Raw genomic sequence first — 20,699 nt, forward strand, 5'->3', positions numbered from 1 at the left:
ACATCCCAGAATAGCCAGGTTATACGCAGAAACCCTGCCTGACAAAACAACAACTAAAACAAACTTGATCTTAAAAAACAGTATTTTTAAATGTATAGTATGTTCCCTATATTGTGTATGTGTAGTTTATATAGTGTGTATAGTGTGCATAATGTATGCACATTTTTCTGGTCTTTCTAGCACCTACAGCAATAGCGTTTTGTGCCCAGTCCCTTTGACATCCCCATTTTTTGCAAGGCTACTGTCATTGTCATCAGTGTTAGTCTCTCAGTTTAAGTACCTTCCCCCAACTCTGGGCAGAGGCCTTTTGACATGAGCTGTGCCTTCAGAGTTTTAGGCTTTGCTGATGATCTGCAGGTCTGCTGTGGTTCCTCCCTCACTCTGTCATCTTCTTCCCTCTTCCCTACTTAAAAGACTGAACAGTTAGTCCCAGCACGCATGAGGCAGAGGCAGGGGGAGCTCTGACTCTGAGGAAGCTGGGACGTTCAGAATTCTAGACCAGCCAGTGCTACCTAGTGAGACTCTGTCTGTAAAAACAAGATAATTAATAAACAAAACAACCAATATGGGTCTTACATTATCAAGCAATTTTGCTGGGTTACACTGTCTTTCGAGCACGGCAGCCATCCTTTAGCTGTGACTACTTGCTACCCACCTCCAAGATCAGGTCACTTGACTGTTGTCGTTTCATTATAGACGAGTGTCAGGGAGGTTCACTGGACCTTCACCTAGATTCTCGCTGGGCTTTTTGTATCTCCTGGCTTTCTGTATGTAATTCTGCCATAATTGCATGTGTCCTCGTGATTCTAGAGAATATAGACTACAAGATCAGAAGGGCATTCTTACATAGTAGTGGTTTGGTGGTATAGCTTTTTTGCAACACCCATGCTCTTTAAGCAGGCCTAATACATTCACTGGTCCCCCAAGTTGAACTTTGGGATCATACTGGTCTGTGTATGAAGAGTAGTTAGATACTTCTCTCTGCAGGGAAAGTGCCTGAAACCAGCCCATCTTGGCTTCTATTGGCTGACATATCACAGGTTATTTTCAGTGTTGAAGGAAGCTTTATAGTTGTAATTGCTAGCTTGCGCCTCATTTCATTGCATCTAAGCACTCTCTGCCCACTCCCCTCTGCCTTTAGAGGTGTGACTAAGAGGAGGTATGTGTCCAATGCCGAATCATAACTGTGCCCATTTGATATGGTTTTATTAGGTTCATGTGAAATGGATTTTGGACACTGATGTTTTCAATGAATGGATGAATGAAGAGGATTATGAAGTGGATGAGAACAGAAAGCCAGTGAGTTTTCGTCAACGAATTTCAACAAAGAATGAAGAGGTATTTAACGTGGCGCTATTTCTTAACCACTGGTTGCTTTTGCTTTTTCTAAATATTTTCTTGATAATCTGAAACATACTCCTGAGGGTGCTCACCTAAGATGTGCATGTACAAGTCATTCAGTGACTTAACCATCTATTAGCATCTTACTAGAGAGAAGAGTGAAACCTTAGTGGACCAAGTGGTATGCTAATTCTATAGCTGATTTTCTTTCCCCGGTAGATAGAAGTTTTAACTTTTTATATTAATTGTTAACGCGTATGGGTGTTATGAGTGTATGTATACACTGAGCATGTATGGTATCTGTGGTTGTCAGACTAATGAGTGCTGGGAATCAAACGTTGGAACAACTAGTGTTCCTCACCACTGTCTTGTCTCACCTGCTCTTGTTTTTTGTTTTTTAATTATTTTTATTTTATGTGCATTGGTGTTTGCCTACATATATGTCTATGTGAGAATGCTAGATGCTAGATCCTCTGGAACTAAAGCTACAGACAGTGAGCTGCCATGTGGATACTAGCCCTTGTTTTTCGTTTTTTTTTTTTTTTAAAGGTTCATTTATTTCATGTATGTGGGTACACTGTAGCTGTCTTCAGACACACCAGAAGAGGGCACTGGATCCTATTACAGATGGTCATGAGCCATCATGTGGTTGCTGGGATTTGAACTCAGAACCTTTGGAAGAGCAGCCAGTGCTTTTTAACCACTGAGCCATCTCTCCAGCCCTTGTTTTAATTTTTAAATGCATTTTTAAATTTAGTCAATAAGGTAATAATAACTTTCATGTTTTTAAATAATGCCACATGATAGCTTAACTTATCTACCAGTTTTTCTTAGGAAAACCAATGTCTTTAGTTAATACTATAGTAACTTCAGTGTAAATACAACACTACAAAATACTGGTCTTAAAATACTTTGAGGGGGAAAGAGATGGCTCAGCGGTTAAGAGCACTGACTATTCTTCCAGACGTCCTGAGTTCAATTCCCAGCAACCATATGGTGTCTCACAACCACCTATAATAGGATCCAGTGCCCTCTTCTGGTGTGTCTGAAGACAGCTATGGTGTACTCACATACATTAAATAAATAAATCTTTTAAAAAAAATTTTGAGAATTACAGTGCTGTAATGTTTTCTGAAAATAGGGGATTTAGCATTTAATGTTTTTATTACTATGAACCCAAATCCTTATTTGTAAGAAGATACCACAATGAAACATATTACTTTTTATTCTATCCTAAAATTTTTTTGATTAAATGAAGTTTAAGTTTTGGCTATTTACTCATGATACCATAAAAGGCAGTGTTTGTGCCAGGAATGGTGGTGCATGCTGTGAATCCCCGCTCTCAGTGCCAAGGCAGGCAGATAGGTCTGTGTGATTTTGAAGCCAGCCTGGTCTGCATAGCAATTTCAGGCTGGCTACGGTTACAAAACAGGACCTGTCTCTACAAACAAAACCTCACAACTTTTTGGCTACATGTGTCACTAGAGTAAGAAACTCGATCAAGAAGATCGCCTTTTGTAACTGTTGAAGGTTTGTGGCAGTTCCATGAAGAGATCTAAGATTTTAAGATCATTTTCATTTATTACATCTAAATTTATATTGCTCTTTAAACTTCCTTTCTGTTTTGTTTTTTTGTTGTTTATTTTAAGTAAGTGTTTGCTGTATAGTCTTTAACGTAACAGGAACTGGTGGTACCAACCTCAGCCTTCCCAGAGCTGGGAACACAAAGTATATTTCACCAAGCTTGGCTTGGTCCTTTTCGTTTTGTTTTCTTTGGTATTTATATTTATGTATATATGTATGTGAATGTGTATATGTTAAACCATTAACTGAAAATAAAGAGATTTATGTTTTTTTTTAAATAAACATTTTTTTTAAAGATTTATTTATTTCATGTAGAAGTACACTGTAGCTGTCTTCAGACACACCAGAAGAGGGCATCGGATCCCATTACAGATGGTTGTGAGCCACCATGTGGTTGCTGGGAATCGAACTCAGGACCTCTGGAAGAGCAGTCGGGGCTCTTAACCTCTGAGCCATCTCTCCAGCCCCAAGATTTCATGTTTTTACATCTGTGCTCTTAATACTAAAACATCTTTCTCACACTGTATATCGCAATATTTTATTTATTTTTAATTATTTGAAAATATTTGGGGTTTTTTAGTTTGTTTGTTTTATTTTTTTCCAAATAGTTTTTTCTGTGTATCCCTGGCTGTTCTTGGACTCACTCCGTAGACCAGACTGGCCTTGAACTTAGAGATTGTCCTGCAACCTAAGTGTCAGGTTTAAAGGTGCCAACACCCTCTTCCCTGAAGCAGTTGGGATATTTTATAAATGCCACTTGTGTTAGCATCATTTGAGGTTGTAATTTCTTATGTCAGTAGCATGTTTTGTATATTCGTAGTTACTGAAATGTTTTCCCATCTGAGACAAATTTCAGTTTTGCTGTGTTGCTAGGGTAAAAGTTCTCAACCCTGTGGCCATTTAATATGCTTTCTCTTTTTGTGTTATGGTGACCCCATCCATAAAATTATATTTGTTGCTCCTTCCTAACTCCAATAGTACTAGTGTTTAATGTTTTACGTGTTTTGTCATGTATTGTAATATAAAGTTGTCTGTTTTTGAAGATCTTAGGGAACCCCTATTAAGAGCTTCTTAAAACCCCCAAAGGGATCACGCCGTACAGGTCGAGCATGGCTGACCTCTGTGGTCAGGAATATTTCTTCATTGCTGGTAGTTGGTGCTTAATTTGTTACTTCATTTGCTCTGATGCAGGAGACTTGGTAATATGTGGAAGGTCACCTTTGGACAGGGGTTTGTAGAAACTGAGGAATTGAGAAAGTTGCCTAATACTTATCTTCATTTTCTTCTTCCTAGCCAGTCAGAAGTCCAGAAAGGAGAGATAGGAAATCATCCGCCAATGCTCGCAAGAGGAAGCATTCCCCTTCTCCTCCTCCTCCCACAACCACAGAGTCCCGGAAGAAGAGTGGGAAGAAAGGGTAAGATAAGGATTCCTTGAATACAGCTATTTCCCTTGTTGGTAAGTAATGTTGAAATGGTATGAAGTAAGGTGTGCCAGGAACCTCGTCCTGAGCCGTGTGTGGCGCCCGCCACACGCCTGTCGTCTTGCCATTTAGGAGGCAGGGGTGATACTGCTTCAGCTTTGAGGCTGACTTACTCCAGAAAAACATGTTCTAGTATAGCCTGAGCTCAATTCCAAGACACACAGTTACTGTCTCTGTTGGATTTGATCACCTCTCCCATTTGTGATTGACCTGACAGAAGAGTCAGAAGCTCTAACTGTTGAACTGTTGTTGTTCTGACAAGCCTGAAGCATACCCAGCAGTCTTGTAGTAACAATTTGGATTTGTAATTGAATAGATTACTGATAACATAAAACAAAACTTTAATGTTTTATACAATGCCTGAAGGTTATATTCATAGTTGGAGAATTCTGTTATTATAAATAGATATTTGATAATTTCAGACTTGCCTACTTTAACATATACATTTGTTTATTTTGTTTGTTCTTTGTATGTTTTTTGTTTTGTTTTTCAAGACAGGGTTTTTTATGTAGCTCTGACTGTCCTTAAACTCAGATCTACCTACCTCTGCCTCTTGAATGCTGGGATTAAAGCCAAGATATCTGCTAGATATCTTAATCTCAGTCAGCAAAGCCTCTCACCCGCTCTGCTCCATCCCATTTCACACTGCTGAAGGCCTCTCTCTGAGCCTGGCGGCAATCTCTCTACCTACCTAGTTCCCAAGGCAGGCTTCCATGCCAGAAACACACACCCCAACTTCATGGCGGCCCAGTGTCTCCAGCCGCCACACACTTTTCTACACTCAAACCATCACATAGAAGGACACACAGTACAATAATCTTTGACCCAACTGATAAGATATAATTGCCCACCTAAACATACAAAGCCCTGTACACATCCATCCCTTAAGAACATTCATAACAACCTGTAAATGTACAGCGTGGAATCTTAACGTCAGCTTCCGTTTTCTCTCCTCCGTGACTTCTCTCCTTGTCCCTCCTCACCTTTCCCCCATCCAGCCTATTTTGTTTGCTTGGTTGTTGTTGATAGTGTTTTTCTGTTTTGTTTGTTTTGTTATGTTTTGTGACAGGTATGTTGGGAGTGATTTGAGATGGTTATTCTTTGTACATTCTGCGACTCACTCCGAAGGCCAGGCTGGCTTGGAACTCACAGATTTGCCTGCCTCTTCCTTAAAGGACATGAGCCACCACCACCCAGCAGATCCTTTGTTACGTTTTTGGTTTTGTTTGTTTGTTCATCTATTTTGAGTCAGTGTCTCTATGTAGTCCTATCTGTCCTGTACCTCACTATGTAAACAGACTGGCCTCACACTCAAAAGCATCTACCTGCCTCTGCCGGAAACGAGCTAGTTTTCTTTGAGAAGAAGAAAATGTTCCTACCCTGTGGAGCCAGCCTTGTTTGATTTCTTGATGACTGATGTGGGAGGGCTCAACTCACTGTGGACTAGATAGTCCTGGGTGTCACAAGAGTGCTGGTTGAGCAAAGTAGTAAGGAGCACTCCTTCATGCCCAGGGTCTCCCCTCTTCCTTCCTGTTATGGATTTCCTTGCTACTTTTTCTTTTTTTTAAAACAGTTTCTTTGTATATAAGCCCTCCACCCCACCCCCCAGGGCTGGACTTCCTTAGGAAATCAGGCTTGCCTTGAACTCACATTCTCCTTCCTCTTACAAAGTGGTGGATTAAAGGCATTGTCAGCACTGCCTGGCTTCTCCTTGGTACTTTTCTTAACTTGTGTGTGTTCCTGAGGTGGCTAGTAGTCCATGCAGAGTTCTTCTACCCGCCCTCCTGAGGGCTTCAGTTACAGTCACAGGCCAACACACCCTGATTTTTTTGTTTGTTTGTATCACTTTGTATGCCCCCTTTGTCTTTAACATTCAACCATAATGTTACTTTTACAAATGGTAACTATTCAGAAAAAGCGATGGCATTTTTCGTAAGGAACATGAGGACTTTTTAGCTTTTAGAACTCAAAACGATACCTCAAGAAAGTAGAGTTGTCCATGTCTTACAGTGCATTTCCATTTTATCCCGTGCAGGCTGAGTGAGCGCTGGATCTCCTTAGCAGGAATCCTTTCACTACACTACCTCAGACTCCTCGTGTGAACAGTAGTGACTGTCCTATTTTATGTCCCAGTCACTAGAGTTTGAAGCTCATTTGATGTTGCTTGAGTCAAGTGTCTAATTTGCTTGATTATTTCTTTTTTTTTAAAGTGTTTCAGAGTATAAATAATAGTTTAGCTATAACATGAGACATTTTGCTAAAAGTATCTCTAATTGGCCTTTTTCTGTCCCATATGTATCAGACAAGCTAGTCTCTATGGGAAGCGTCGAAATCAGAAGGACGAGGATGAGCAGGAAGATCTTACCAAGGACATGGAAGACCCAACCCCTGTACCCAACATAGAGGAAGTGCTTCTCCCGAAGAACGGTTGGTATTCTTTTCATCAGACCTGGTATTGGCTATCACTTCACATAAAAACGAGTAAAGTCATTTCTGAGTATACTGTTTTTTTTATTTTTTTGAAATAGCATCTCTCAGCCCTGGCTGTCCTGAAACTTACATGTAGACACAGACTAGCCTGAAACTCAGAATTGGCTGTGTCCGTCTCTACCTCCTGAGTGCTGTGCTGGGATTAAAGGCTTCTACTACAACACCATAACACATAGTTCTTAACTTTCCAGTATTAATAGATTTTCCCTTCATTGTATCGGTTTTTAAAAATTCTTACTTTCTCATTTTACTTATGGCTCATGTTGTGGTTTGTGTGTATGTCTGTGATTTCTTTATTGAGTAGACACACCAGTCAAACAGGTCCATACATTTTATATTACCCTGTTTATGGTGGTGTCAGTCTATATAATCCAAGTTCTGGGGGTCTTAGGCAGCAATTATTCTGAACGTGAGGGAGCCTGATGTCCATGCTTGTTTTGAAAACTAGAAATAAGAGATGGAGTAAGCGCTGAGAGGAGAGTGCTTGCCTAGTGCATGTGACATTTAGGCTCACTCTCAACCCCCACTTTTTTAAAATTAGATTTATTTATTATATACACTGTCGCTGTCTTCAGACACACCAGGAGAGGGCATCAAATTCCATTACAGATGGCTGTGAGCCACCATGTGGTTGCTGGGAATTGAACTCAGGACCTCGGGAAGAGCAGTCAGTGCTCTTAACCGCTGAGCCATCTCTCCAGCCCCCAACATTTTTTTTAAAAGCAGAAAATAGTACCAGAAAAAGGTGATAGACCTAATGTTTATTAAACATAATTTTTCAAGAAGAGACGGTTTATTGCATTCTCTCCAACCCCATCCCCATTGTTTACCAGTTAATTCCCCACATTTGTGGAATAGGATCACACTGCTGTTTGAGTGATTGTCAGTCGGGCAGGTGGTCTAATGTCTTGAGGTTTTACATAAAGGGTGAGGATGGGGCCACATTGGCTTGTGATATGCATCCATGTTTTATTCAGGTTCTGTCATGTTCTTGTCATCTTCAATGTTGTTTAGTGTATGTTAATGGATATTTTGTCTACATGATGTACACCACACAGGCCTTAGGAAGCCAGAAGCGGGTATCCGATCCTTTGGGATTGGAGTTATCCTAATCCACTTTGCCCTTAGCTGAGTAGCCTCTCTCTCTGTAGTCTTAAAATCAGTGTGAGTTTCTTCTAACACTTGATTCTGGTGTTTTTTCCCTTTCTAGTAAACCCAAAGAAGGACAGTGAAAACACACCAGTTAAAGGAGGCACGGTGGCAGATCTAGGTAAAGACAACAGATACGAATGCTTTCTCTCCTGACTGTCAGTTCCTTAAATACTGGTCTTGACTTCGTGTAGTTACTTTCATTTGCTTTGTTTACTGCTCTTCAAGACTGCCCAATTGCCTTCTGTGCTGCATGGTTTAATGCTCTTAATTATTGTGGATATGACGTACCTGCAGGAATAAGTGTGGCAGTTCAGGTTTTGAGGCAGAAGACGGCCTTTGGGATTCCACTGTTTTTTCAGAACTGGGGGTGGGTGGGTGTTTGACCCTGAGTGTGGCTGGCAGTGGACCCCTTTCCCCTGCCTTTTTTTTTAAAGATTTATTTCTTTTATGTTGGTACACTATAGCTGTTTTTAGACACACCTGATAAGAGGGCATCAGATCCCATTACAGATGGTTGTGAGCCACCATGTGGTTGCTGGGAATTGAACTCTGGACCTCTGGAAGAGCAGTCAGTGCTCTTAACGCCTGAGCCATCTAGACCTCCCCTTTTTTTTTTTTTTTTTTTTTTTTCCCTGGGTCTTTTACTTCCTAGGCCAGCTCTTTACCACTGGTCTAAATCCCCAACCCCCCTCCCCTGCCTTTTTTTATTTCATCTTTTCATGCTATATTTCTTGGCCAACTCCACAGTGGTACATGGTTCTATCTTAATGTCTAACGTTTAAAAAGAGCATTTCTAATGACAGCAAATCAAATAAGATAAACACATATTTTGACAATGATTCTAGTTGACTTAGATGTTATTATTAGATCTCAGTTGTTATTTTTGCCTTCCATATATTAATTTTTCTCATTCATAACTGATAATTGCTTATTCAAAGGCCAGAAAAAGAAAACCTAGTGTAAGTAGGCTTTTACTTCTTCCCGTTGAATGGACAATATGGAAGGTTATACCAATGGATGTTCTTCACTGTGAAATTCTGCTAAACAATGATGGGAACTTATAATTTATTTTCGTAGTTTTGTTTGTTTATTTGTTTGTTTGTCTTGAGTCATGGTGTCTATGTATTTCTGGGTGGCTTGGAACTCACTATGTATACCAGGTTGGCCTGAAACTGTGCCCGTTGCTATGGTTAAAGTGTGAACCATACGCCCTAGCAGGTGTTCTGTTTGCTTGCTTCTTTTGAGTCAGGGTTTCTCTGTGTAACCCTGGCTGTCCTGAAACTCACAATGTAGGACAGCAGGCCTCAAGCTCAGAGATCTGCCTAACTTTGCCTCCTGAGCTCTGTGATTAAAGGTATGGCTGCCATATGAGACTGACATAAATCTTTATGCCAGAGCATACATACTAGAGGTTCCTATGTGAAGAGAAGATCCTAAAGGCTCTGAACACATTAACTGAAAAGAAATAGTAACATGATTACCCTAACTTTCTTAGTACATGTTTTATACTTGAATTAGGACATCCCACTGCACTTGGCTGAAGGTGCCATTGCTCTCCAGTGGAGAGTTATGTCTTTGAATGTGGCTGTCCTGTTTCATTTCTGTCTGAGTTGTAGTTCGAGCCCTGACAACGAGGGCATTGTGACCCGTCAAGTCTTATTTTTCTCGTTTAATTATTTTTATTGATGTGTATGAATGCATGGCTGAATGTATGTCTGTGCACCTTGTGTGCAAAGCTCTCAGATGTAAAGAGAGCCTGTCAGATTCCCTGGGACCCGAATTACCGACTGTTGTAAGCTGCAGTGTAGTTGAGTACAACCCGAGACCTCTGAATCCTCTTAACCACTGAACCGTCTCTCCCACCCCTCCAGTGTGTGTTTGTCTTCAGAGTTCTTAGCTATTTAGTTCCCTTCTGCTTTGTAGTTAAATAAATTTCTATATTCCTTTTATGCTTGAGGGCTTGGAAAAAAGAAAAAACAAAGCAAAGTGGAGTGGTTTGCCCTCTCAGAGAACCATAGTACAGTTTTTGAACAGCATTAATTAGGATCCAAGATAAGGATGTCAGTCTCTGTCAGCGTCAGACGCCTTTTAGTCACTCCCGTGTGTCAGCAATGGAAAGCTTAGGTTTCTTGGGAGGGGCGGGGATGGGTGGACCCAAGTGCATTCGAGGCATGTACTGTGCCACTGAACTGCACACCAAGCTGAAATTGCATTTTTACACTATTATTGTAGCAGCATCTAGACAGAGATTGGCTTTGCCAGTTTAGAACTGATAACACACTTTTCTCTCCTCCCTTTTTTCTTTCCTTTCTTTTGTGTGTGTGTGGAGTGTGTGTGTGGGGTGTGTGTGTGTCTGAATGTGTGTGAGTTCTTGTGTGTGTGTGTGTGTGTGTGTGTGTGTGTGTGTGTGTGTGTGTGTGTGTGTGTACTTTAGATCATAATTATTCATCCTGAATCCCCTGTTACTTATTGCAGGTCAGGGATGTTCATTTCTGTATTGCCTAGGTATCTTCTGGATTTTAGTCGTTATATACTTGAGTATTAAACTGCTTTGCTCTGTTTTACTAGAGAAGTAAATGTTCTGGTTAGAATGATAATTTTTTTCTGAATTGACGTGGAGACTAGATTGTATTTTAATATTAGTTGGTTCTGTTGCGTTTCATCAGTGATTCATGTTGTTACGGTGCACTGTTGTGAGTCAGTGTTGGTTGGCTTTACTATCTATAGGGCATGTTTAATTTCAGAGACTTGGTGTGTGTGTTCTTTGTGACATCAGCTTTTTTTTCCCCCTTGAGACAGTGTTTTTTCTTTAGCCCTGGACTAGCTCTGTAGACCAGGCTGGCCTGGAACGAAGAGATCCCTCTTCTGCCGCCCCAGTGCTGGGAATAAGGGTGTGTGCTGTCATCACTTCACTCTTATTTGTTTTGATGATGTTGTTGAGTGTGGGTTTTTTGTTTTGTTTTTTTGAGACAGGGTGTCCCTGTTGTCCCTGAGTCACCTGGATTTCATTTTGTTGGCCGGTTTGAACTCAGAAGAGATTGCCCAGCTTCTGTTTCCCTTTTCTTGTGTTAAAGGTGTGAGTTGCCATGCCCGGCTACATCAGATATTTTTGTGAATTTCCTTTTTACATTTTATTGTCATTTTTATTTAAGGGATTTCATATATGATTTCATTGCTGTTTGTTGCTCATAGATGAACCTGGCCTGGAACTCGAGATCTTTCTGTCTTTTTTTTCCCAAGTGCTTCATTAAATGTGTACATCACCACCTTTTGGCTTAGCTTAAAATTTAAAAAAAAGAAAAAAAAATTTTTTCTGTTGATGAGAGTTTTGACTGCATGTATTTGTAGAGACCATGTATATGCAGTGCCCACGGAGGTTAGAAAAGGGTGGATTCATAGTTGTGTTCCAGTATCTGGTGCTAGGCCCTGAACCTAGGCCCTGTGCAGTAACACAGAGTGCTCTGCTGCAGAGCCATCTCCTCGTTTCCCTAAGTGCATTTCCATAGGTTTTTCTTATTCTCCCTAATCAACTCTTAGGCCATAGAGCTGCTCTTGTCAGTGGGCAGGTACTGTTTGTTGCTGGGTAGTCCAGACTGGCCTCAAACTTAGAATCTTCCCAACTCTTCTGTTATGCTGGGATTACAGACCTGGGCCACCTTACCTCATTTAGTTGTTGATACTTTTACTCTACCCATCCTTAGGAGACTTCATTCAAATCTCTTACAAGATCTTGTTATCAATAAGATCTCTATTATGACACTATTCTCGTTATTGGTACGATTTCTGTTGTGACACTTATTATAACCTTAGAAATTATGAACTTAGCATTTGTTTAAAGGGTGGTATCACCTTACCTCATGCATTTGTAAAAGTGACCATTTCTTCATTGTGCATTTGTTTTATTAATGACCTATTTATTTTCTCTGTTTGGTACCAGTTTTGTAACAGAAACTTTCTGCATAACTCTAATAGCAGTGAGTGATTATTAAAACAAATTGTTTTCATTTTGCAGATGAGCAGGATGAAGAAGCCGTTACAACAGGAGGAAAGGTAAAAGTTTATTTATTCTGAGATGAGAGAAGATGCTTTTGCACTGAGTCATGTGCACTGAGCAGAAGCAGAATTATATGGGTTCAGATTACCTCACACTGACTGACCTATGTCCCAGGATGTCCTTGAACTGTTGATCCCCCCGCCTGTCCCTCCTGACTGCTGTCATCACTGCACTGCTGCTCACTGTACCTGAGGGGCTCGTATATGTTCTAGGCACCTATCACCTGGTCCCTAGTCCGGTCATCATCTTGTCTGATCTGAGTAGATTAACCATGTGCCTACACTACTGTACCCAGATTGTTTTGGTTTGGGGTTTTGCCCCCTCTCCCATCCCCTGTCCCTCACCGTCACTCCCCATCATGAGTTTAAAACTTGTCCTGTTTGCCTTGAACCTCATGGCTGACTTTCAGGATGCTAGGATTGCTCATTAACTGTCAAACCCAGACATCCAGTTAAATTTCATACTCCCTGATAATAATTGTATTGAGAGGTAATTTTGTTTTGGGAGGGGGGCTGTTGTGGTTTTGTTTTGTTTTGTTTTGCTTTGTTTTTGGAGACAATGCTTGTTCATGTAGCCCCGGCTTTTGAACTTGCTTTGTAGAACAGGTTGGCCTTGTACTCTCAGATCCGCCAGCCTCTGCCACCAGGGCCACCAACATCTGGCAATACTTGTATTTCTTAGTCAGAAATCTTACTGACAACAGCCTTAGTATTTTTTCCAAGATCATAAGGTGTAATTTTTAGTTCCATACAATTTTTAGTTCCCTATTTACAAAGTATCAATCATAGTTGACTGTGTTGGTGGTGGTGTACCTGTCAGTTCGGATTAGTAGCACAGCATGCCTGGCCTTGATTTTTGTCACCTTTCTGTCTGTAAGGGTGCAGTATAGATTGCAGCTAAGGGCAACTGTTTGTCTCCTGTTAACCTTGCTCACGCCTGAGTATATGCTGTATTGTGTGCAGTTGCTCATGGAGGCCAGGAGAAGGCATTTGACCTTTGGGGTTTGTTGTGAGCTACCTGACAGGGGCGCTGTCACCAAGCGTTGGTTTTCTGTAATATTACCAGGCGCCTTACACCGCTGAGGCCTCTCTCTCGCCTCCACTGCTAAGTTCCTGCTTTCCTTTCATCAGTTCATTGGTCATGTGATCCTGAAAGCATCAGATGAGACGGAGAGCTGGCTGCTTCTTTTTAAAAAATAAAGCAGATGGGTTTGCTTTTAGTCACACTTGTAGCTTTAGCTGCTAATGGTTATAATAATGTTTTATCACCTTTTGACTTTTTTGAGATAACATTTCACCTTTCATCCCTGGCTAGCCTGGAACTCGTAAGAGTTTTATCTGCTTCTACAAGTTGCAGTGGTTAAAGCCATGTGCCACCATTCCTGGCAATAAGTACAGTTAGATTGCAAATTTCTTGCTAAATCTATTTGTAACAGAAATATTGCAGAGTAATGTTTAACTTACATATTTTCGTTTTACGCATTTTGGGAAGATTTTAAAGAGTCACAACAGTGAAGCTAACTGTTTGGTAGATGGGTTGTTTGTATGCATTGGGTGGTTGGTGAGTTGGTTTGTGTTCTGAGGCATTGCCTCTACATGGCCCTCGTGGTCCTGAAATTCACTGTATACTGGGGTATCCATCAACTCACAGAGATCCCAGTCTGTCTGCCTTCCAAGTGCTGGGATTAAAGGCACAATAGGGTTTGGTTTTAAAGATAGAGTCTTGTGTATTGTGGGCTTTTCTCATTCTCTGTGTGGCCAGGCTTTCATTGAACTCCTCCCATCTCTGTGTCCTGATCACAGGTTTTCTAGGTGATATTACCATACCAAGCTCATGTAACTTAAATTTAAGAATTAGATACATGCTGTTCTTGGCAGAGTCAGGGCTAGCCTGGTGTACATACTAAGGTTCAAGAACATCCAGGCTTATATGGTGAAAGACCTCGCCCCCCTCCAAAAAAAAAATCAGTGCGTACTTCAATAAACTTGTTTTCTGTTTGGAATTATTGCAATAATGGGCTTTTCTTCAGGAAATACTAATTTTTTATTACATTTTCTGCCTGTGTATACTCATGTTTGCCATATCATATGTGTATGTAGATTAGAGAACAACGTTCATGAAAAGATTCTCTCTTTCCACAATAAGGCTTCTAGGACTCAAACTCTTGGTGGCAGGCGTTTTTTGCTTTGCTTTGCTTTGCTCCAAGTAAAAGAACTTAGGTCTTCATTGATTCAGCAGACATACTTTAATCAACCTAACTGTAAGCAGATTGATACTGAGAATAGTTTTTGTTAGATTCCTTATTTTAAGGAATGAGCTTTGTTAATGAATAATTGTTATTTCTCCAGCATTCCAGTGCTCTCCAGTGCTTCATGCTTTTACGTCAAATTCCATTCTTTTACTTATTTTTGTTTTTTAAGACATGGTTTCTCTTTGTAACAACCTGACTGTCCTGAAATTCACTCTGTGGACCAGGTTGGCCTCTAACAGCGATACACTGTTTCCTGGATGCTAGAATAAAAGGTTTATTTAATGCACCACTCCCTTACACATTTCACCTGTTTAGAAATTGATCTTGTATATGAGTACACTGTTCAGACACATTGGAAGAGGGCATTGGATTTCATTACAGATGGTTGTGAGCCACCATGTGTGTGCTGGGATTTGAACACAGGACCTCTGGAATGGCAGTCAATGCTCTTAACCATTGAGCCATCTCTCCAGCCCCTAGAAATTGATCTTAGTTTACCTTTTTTTTGTGGGTACCTCAAACACATGTATACTTTTCTTTTTTTTTTTTTTTTTTCTTTTTTTTTTGGAGCTGGGGACTGAACCCAGGGCCTTGCGCTTGCTAGGCAAGCGCTCTACCACTGAGCTAAATCCCCAACCCCGTCACATGTAGCTTTCATAATAAGTTCAGAGGTCAATTTTTTAAAAAGATTTATTTATTGTATATGAGTACACTGTAGCTGTCTTCAGACACACCCCCAGGGTGTTGGATCCCATTACAGATGGTTGTGAGCCACCATGTGGTTGCTGGGAATTGAACTCAGGACCTCTGGAAGAGCAGTCAGTGCTCTTAACCACTGAGCCACCTCTCCAGCCCACAGGACAAATTGTTACAGTCACTTTGTAGAGTTGAACTCAGGTTGCCAGGTTTAGAGAGAAATCCTTTTACTCACTGAGCCTTCTGACCATCCCAAAAAATTCATTTTAAGGAATATACTGATAAGTTCTGGCAACAGATCTTAATGTTAAGTACTATGGCATAGGAAAATTTGGTCAAATTAAGGTTAAGAAATCAGTCTCTGAAAACAATTCAAAATATTTCTTAGTAGAAAAACATTTTACACCTTTAAAAACTGTAAGTAGGGAGCTGAGGAGATGGCTCAGTTTGTGAAGTAACCGAGACTTAGGCATAAGGCCCTGAGTTCAGATCCCCAGCACTCATAGCAGAGCCTCCCCGTGAGGCAGCAGTGGGACCTGCAGTTCAGTGCTGCTCTAGTTCTGTCTGGGGTTGGAGGAGTGGGGATTTGTTGTTGTAAAATTATATAAAATAGAAAAGAGTATAGTTCTCTCCCCCCCACCCCCAGGTCCGTGCCGCCCCAAGATATCTGCTAGATATCTTGGCGGACGCACGCTTTCCTACACTCAAACCCTCACATAAAAGAACACACAACACAATAATCTTTGACCCAATTGGTAAGATATAATTGCCCACTTAAACATACAAAGCCCAGTACCATCCATCCCTTAAGAACATTGATAACAACCTGTAAATACACAGAGCAGAATCTTAACACCACCTGCCATGGCTTCTCCCCTCACACTCTTTCCTCCTTCCTGTCCTAGTCTCCTCCTCTTCCTTCAAACTTCTCTCCCGCCCATCCTTCCTTCTCCAATGACAGGCCTCCTTCTGTCCTGTACCTGCCCCTCACCTGTACTTTACAAATTCAATGGGGAGAAGGTTCTGGTGAAGTCCCCAGAGTTCTGAGTGTGTGACTAGGCAGCTGTCCTTGGGGCAGTGGAATTAGCATCAAAATACAGGTAACTCCAGGGCAAACCACAACAGGGATTCTTCATTCCACAAAGCTTACTGCAGAGCAGGACATTCCAGGTTCATTCCCAGACCCTGTCTCAAGGGTCAGCTACACACTGATAGTGGAAAACACTTGATGTCAGCTTTGTGCTTACGTACCTGCACACATACACAGCGTCTATATAAATATTTACACATTTATTAGTAAATGAAAGTTGATAATTGTCCTAGAATTTACTGTGTAGATCATAGTAACAGAGTTCTGTGTAGTAATGTTATCAAATTCAAAAATATCCTCTGCATCCTATGTTCTGGGATTCTAAGATACTCTTCTTTCTTCCACCCCAGTAATCTGTAATATTCTTGATTTAAAAACCACTTATGCTAATGAGGTATATTCAGAAGCTTTAAGCTCTTTTCTGAATGTTTCAGCTATCGCGTTGGAAATTGCTTGTCAGGTGGCTTAGCTAATCAAAGCAGCTGCTCTACAATCTCCCAAACCCACGTAAAGGTAGACCAACCGGCGCCACAGTTACTCCGACCTTCACACCTTCTGCTCCCATAAAGAGAAGGAATCTAATGTCACAAAGTACCCAAAAAGGAAATAAAGCGCAGTAATTATAAGACACCTGCAAATGTGATAATAATTTATAACGTGTAGTCTGATCAGCTTTGCTTTGAGAAGAGATATCAGTAAACTTGATAAGGCAGTTAACATCGTGTTAAACTGTGGTGGGATTGGAATAGGATCTAAGTCTGTAACACAGGCTATGGCTGTAGTATTAGTGCATGCGGTTGTGAGAGGAAAGGTTGGGCCAGTGGGTCTCTTCTCCCATGTGGGGCCTTGCCATGGTAACCCTAGTTGTCCTTGAATTCGCTGTGTAAATAAGGCTAGCCTCACCTCAGATCCTCCTGTCTGTGTCTTCACATGTACCGGATTACAGATGTGTACCACCTCACCCATCACAAAACTCCTTTTTAATAGCCATGTAACTCTAGTATAGGTCCTTTAACTCTTGCTTCGTTATGAGGAATGAATGAGTTAAGGTATATATAGGGCTCGTGGTAGGTACTTAGGTTTAGTATTCGGGATGAAAGCAATCTTTGTGCTCTGTTAGTCTCCTTACCCTTTTGTAAATAATGTGAAAACTTGTAGTTGAGATTTTTGATTGTGAAACTGTATGGTCACAATTATGATTACTTTTGTGAAGGACTTCAGAGTCACCTAAGGGGTTAAGAGCACTGGCTGCTCTTCCAGAGGATTCAGGTTTGCTTCTTAGCACCACTCAAAACTTCTCTCACAATGCTAGACACTGCATGTGCTTAAAATTACTATTAAAAAATTGAAAAGCTCTTGTGAAGAAAGTTTTGATACATGTATCAATTCTTGAGTGAAACAGTGGATCTGTTATATGATAATTATCCTGTTATTAGATAATTTGAGCATTCTATTATTTTGATAAAGGAAAAATATAGTCTGTTGTCAGTTCACCACTTTTATACCCTTAGAAATCAGAAATGTCTATGCTTGAGAATTGTTTCCTTATCCTTTAGATTGGATCCACTACCTTCTTTGAACTATATCAGGTATGTGATTTGTCTGTTCTCTCTGTGAACAACACTTTTGTTTTTTAACAGGAAGATGAAGATCCCAGCAAAGGTGATCCGAGTCGTTCAGCTGACCCAGGTGAAGACAATGTGACAGAACAGACCAATCACATCATTATTCCCAGCTACGCTTCCTGGTTTGATTATAATTGGTGAGTGGGCTTTTTCCCCCAAAACCTGGTACCAGAGGGGTGGAAACACTCGCCTTCTCCTCAGCTGTGCTTTTACCCTCTTCCAGTCTCCTTCATAAGCAACATGGACATTACTGTTTCAAACATATTCTTCTTACCGTGCTGTTGCTTTGCATGTTTATTCCTTTTACCATGCATGGTGCTCACCCTGTGAGTCGTGATCCTTTTGGGGGTTGCAGGAACATCATCATCCTCTTGTAGTTATTAGGCGAGGTTTTGCTATCCAGTTTCCAAAAAACCCCTTTCATTTCACCTGTTTTACTGTCCTAGTGTTATGAAAATGAGTGCTGACATTTATAAATGTTACTGTCCACATTAGTTTGTTGCTTTGACACTGGGTCTTGTGCTATACTCCATGCTAACCAACAGCAGGCTCTCTCAGTCATGACTCTCAGTTGTGGGTATTACAGATCTGAACCAGTGTGCCCTGTACAAATTGTTTAGTTGATTAAGAGAATCTGTTCCCCTCTTTTCTTTCAGTATTCATGTGATTGAACGGCGTGCGCTTCCCGAGTTTTTTAATGGAAAAAACAAATCCAAGACTCCTGAAATGTGAGCCCAGTGTTTTATAAACCTTTTTATGTTCATAGCATGGATTTGTTGGTTTAGTTTGATGTGTAAGTGTTTTGCCTACATGTGTATGTGAACTGCGCGTGTGCAGTGCCTGCAAAAGCCAAAAGAGGGCACTGGCTCTCTTGAAGCTATGGAAGGGTATGAGCAAACCTGGGCCATCTGCAAGACCAGCAGCAAGTCCTTTTAACCTCTGGTCTTCATCCCTTTCCTGATTCTTCAAACACAGTTGCTACGTGGTGGTTACTGCTTTTTATTTCTTTTAATTTACAAATAGTGAGTGCTACTCAAAAATTACTTATTTTTGTACCATCTTAACTTCAAGGTAATTTTTAGGCTTTTTTCTTTCTAAACTTCAGATGATGTGTGTGTCAATCCTAGCACTTAAATATTAAATGTAATAAATGGTGTTTACTGGAGGTTTCTCATAATAGCTTTTAATTATTTCTATGTGTGTTAGGATTTGAAGTCTCATATAATGATGTGGTAGGGAGAAAATCTTTATCCTCATGATAAATTATTAATTACAAGCTTATTGTGTATAGGATTATTCCATTGCATTTGAACTGAGTTAAATTCTCTAAAACATTTGCCTTTGTTTTATAATTGGAAATAACTTAGGAGTTTGCTCATCAGGATGTATATCTGTCTACTTTTGACGTATTGTTATATATATTTATGTATTTATTGTTTGGTTCCCTTTTTATTTTGTAAAATAGGGTCTTGCTATGTAGATTGGGTTAGGCTAGAACTCCACCACTGTCCTTTCAGGGAATGGTAATCTATTTCCGTTTCTGCGTGTAGTGCCAAAATAATTTTGTTTAGTAGTTACCCTGTTTTAGAGGAGAACTGACTATAATAGTGTTCCACGTAGGGTACATAGCAGCGCATGGGCAACATGAAGCACATTCTCATTCTCCATGTTGATTTGTGATTCTGTCTCGATGTCCGAGATAGCACCAGCTTATCTCCTAATGACAGTGTTGCTTTGCAGTCCCTACATCCAGACTGGGGAAGCGTCTCTTTAAAGTTAGACTTTTCTGTTTTCACCTTTTTCATCTTGTAACTTGAATCATTTTTGTCTGCCCTTGTATCTTCTCAGACTTTTCTTTTGCTTGTTGTTAAAAATAATTGTTGGTAGATGTCATGATCCTTAACACTCCTGAGTTGTAGAAAGCATTTGTGGCAGGAATGTTCCAGTATGCTATAGATGCTGCCGTGACATGGAAGCAGTTTTCCGAAGTTTCCTTTACGCTTTTGACTTATCCTGCATTTGATCTCTGTGGTCATTAGTCTGACTAAGGCACATTGCTGTGTCAGAGCCAAGTTCATTGGTGAGAAGTGAGAGTATCCAGAGACAGAGACCACAGACCACTGTCCAGCCCTCAGTCCAAGGCAGCTCTTTAAGTGCTTTGTGTGTCAGTTTTCTTGAGTAACGGAAAGATGGGCTTTATTTTGTAGAGTCATTTGGAGTATTAGGTGAGCTACTTTGCAGAACACTGCTTAGCAACCACAGACAAATGTTCAACTTACCTTATGCTGTTTCAATGTGCAATATACTTGCTTTGCATTTTACTGGTTCTGAATTTATTTGAATTGTTAATATTAGGTGACAACAATTCAATGTTGTCACATATGTTTTGGGGGGGGTGTTCTATGATTGTCAAACATTTTTTAGTTTGGTTTTGGTAATATTTTATCCAAAGATGCATGTCTAATTATAAATTTTATCCTTGTATTTTAGATACTTGGCATATCGAAATTTTATGATTGATACATACCGTCTAAATCCTCAAGAATATTTAACCAGTACTGCTTGTCGGCGAAACCTGACTGGAGATGTGTGTGCTGTGATGAGGTAAAATGTTTGACTTCAATCCTGTATTCTAGGTACTTAAAGATGTATTGCCATTTTATATCTTGCTAAGTTTGTATTTAAGGTTTTTGTTATTTTTATTTACTTGAATCATATGTACCAAGGGTAAGCTTAAAATCTGGAGGAGTACATCAAGTCTCCTGGAGCAGGTACTAGAGTCATTTGGGACCAGCATGACATGACTGTTGGGGGACAGACCTGAACTTTTAAAAGCTCACCTTCCTACCTGACCAATTGAACTGGGTGCTCTTCATCCTACTGAGAGGGTTCTGTATTTTAATACTCATTGTTGTAATCTTTGTTTCCTAGGTTA

At 40.4% G+C, this 20,699-nt stretch overlaps 1 protein-coding gene across 1 annotated transcript in view; it reads left to right on the forward strand.

The window, feature by feature from the left end:
* The window catches only part of Smarcc1 (SWI/SNF related, matrix associated, actin dependent regulator of chromatin subfamily c member 1), a 101,503-nt gene that overhangs the window by 33,354 nt on the left and 47,450 nt on the right, over window positions 1-20,699 (forward strand). Inside the window, exons 9-16 of the mRNA XM_032910749.1 lie at window positions 1,213-1,338; window positions 4,219-4,340; window positions 6,709-6,833; window positions 8,107-8,166; window positions 12,061-12,098; window positions 17,780-17,901; window positions 18,421-18,492; window positions 20,255-20,368. Of these exons, the coding sequence (XP_032766640.1) occupies window positions 1,213-1,338; window positions 4,219-4,340; window positions 6,709-6,833; window positions 8,107-8,166; window positions 12,061-12,098; window positions 17,780-17,901; window positions 18,421-18,492; window positions 20,255-20,368 (779 nt within the window). The remainder of the gene's footprint in view (window positions 1-1,212; window positions 1,339-4,218; window positions 4,341-6,708; window positions 6,834-8,106; window positions 8,167-12,060; window positions 12,099-17,779; window positions 17,902-18,420; window positions 18,493-20,254; window positions 20,369-20,699) is intronic.

This window comes from Rattus rattus, chromosome 8 (assembly GCF_011064425.1).
Source record: "Rattus rattus isolate New Zealand chromosome 8, Rrattus_CSIRO_v1, whole genome shotgun sequence".
Lineage (NCBI taxonomy): Eukaryota > Metazoa > Chordata > Mammalia > Rodentia > Muridae > Rattus > Rattus rattus.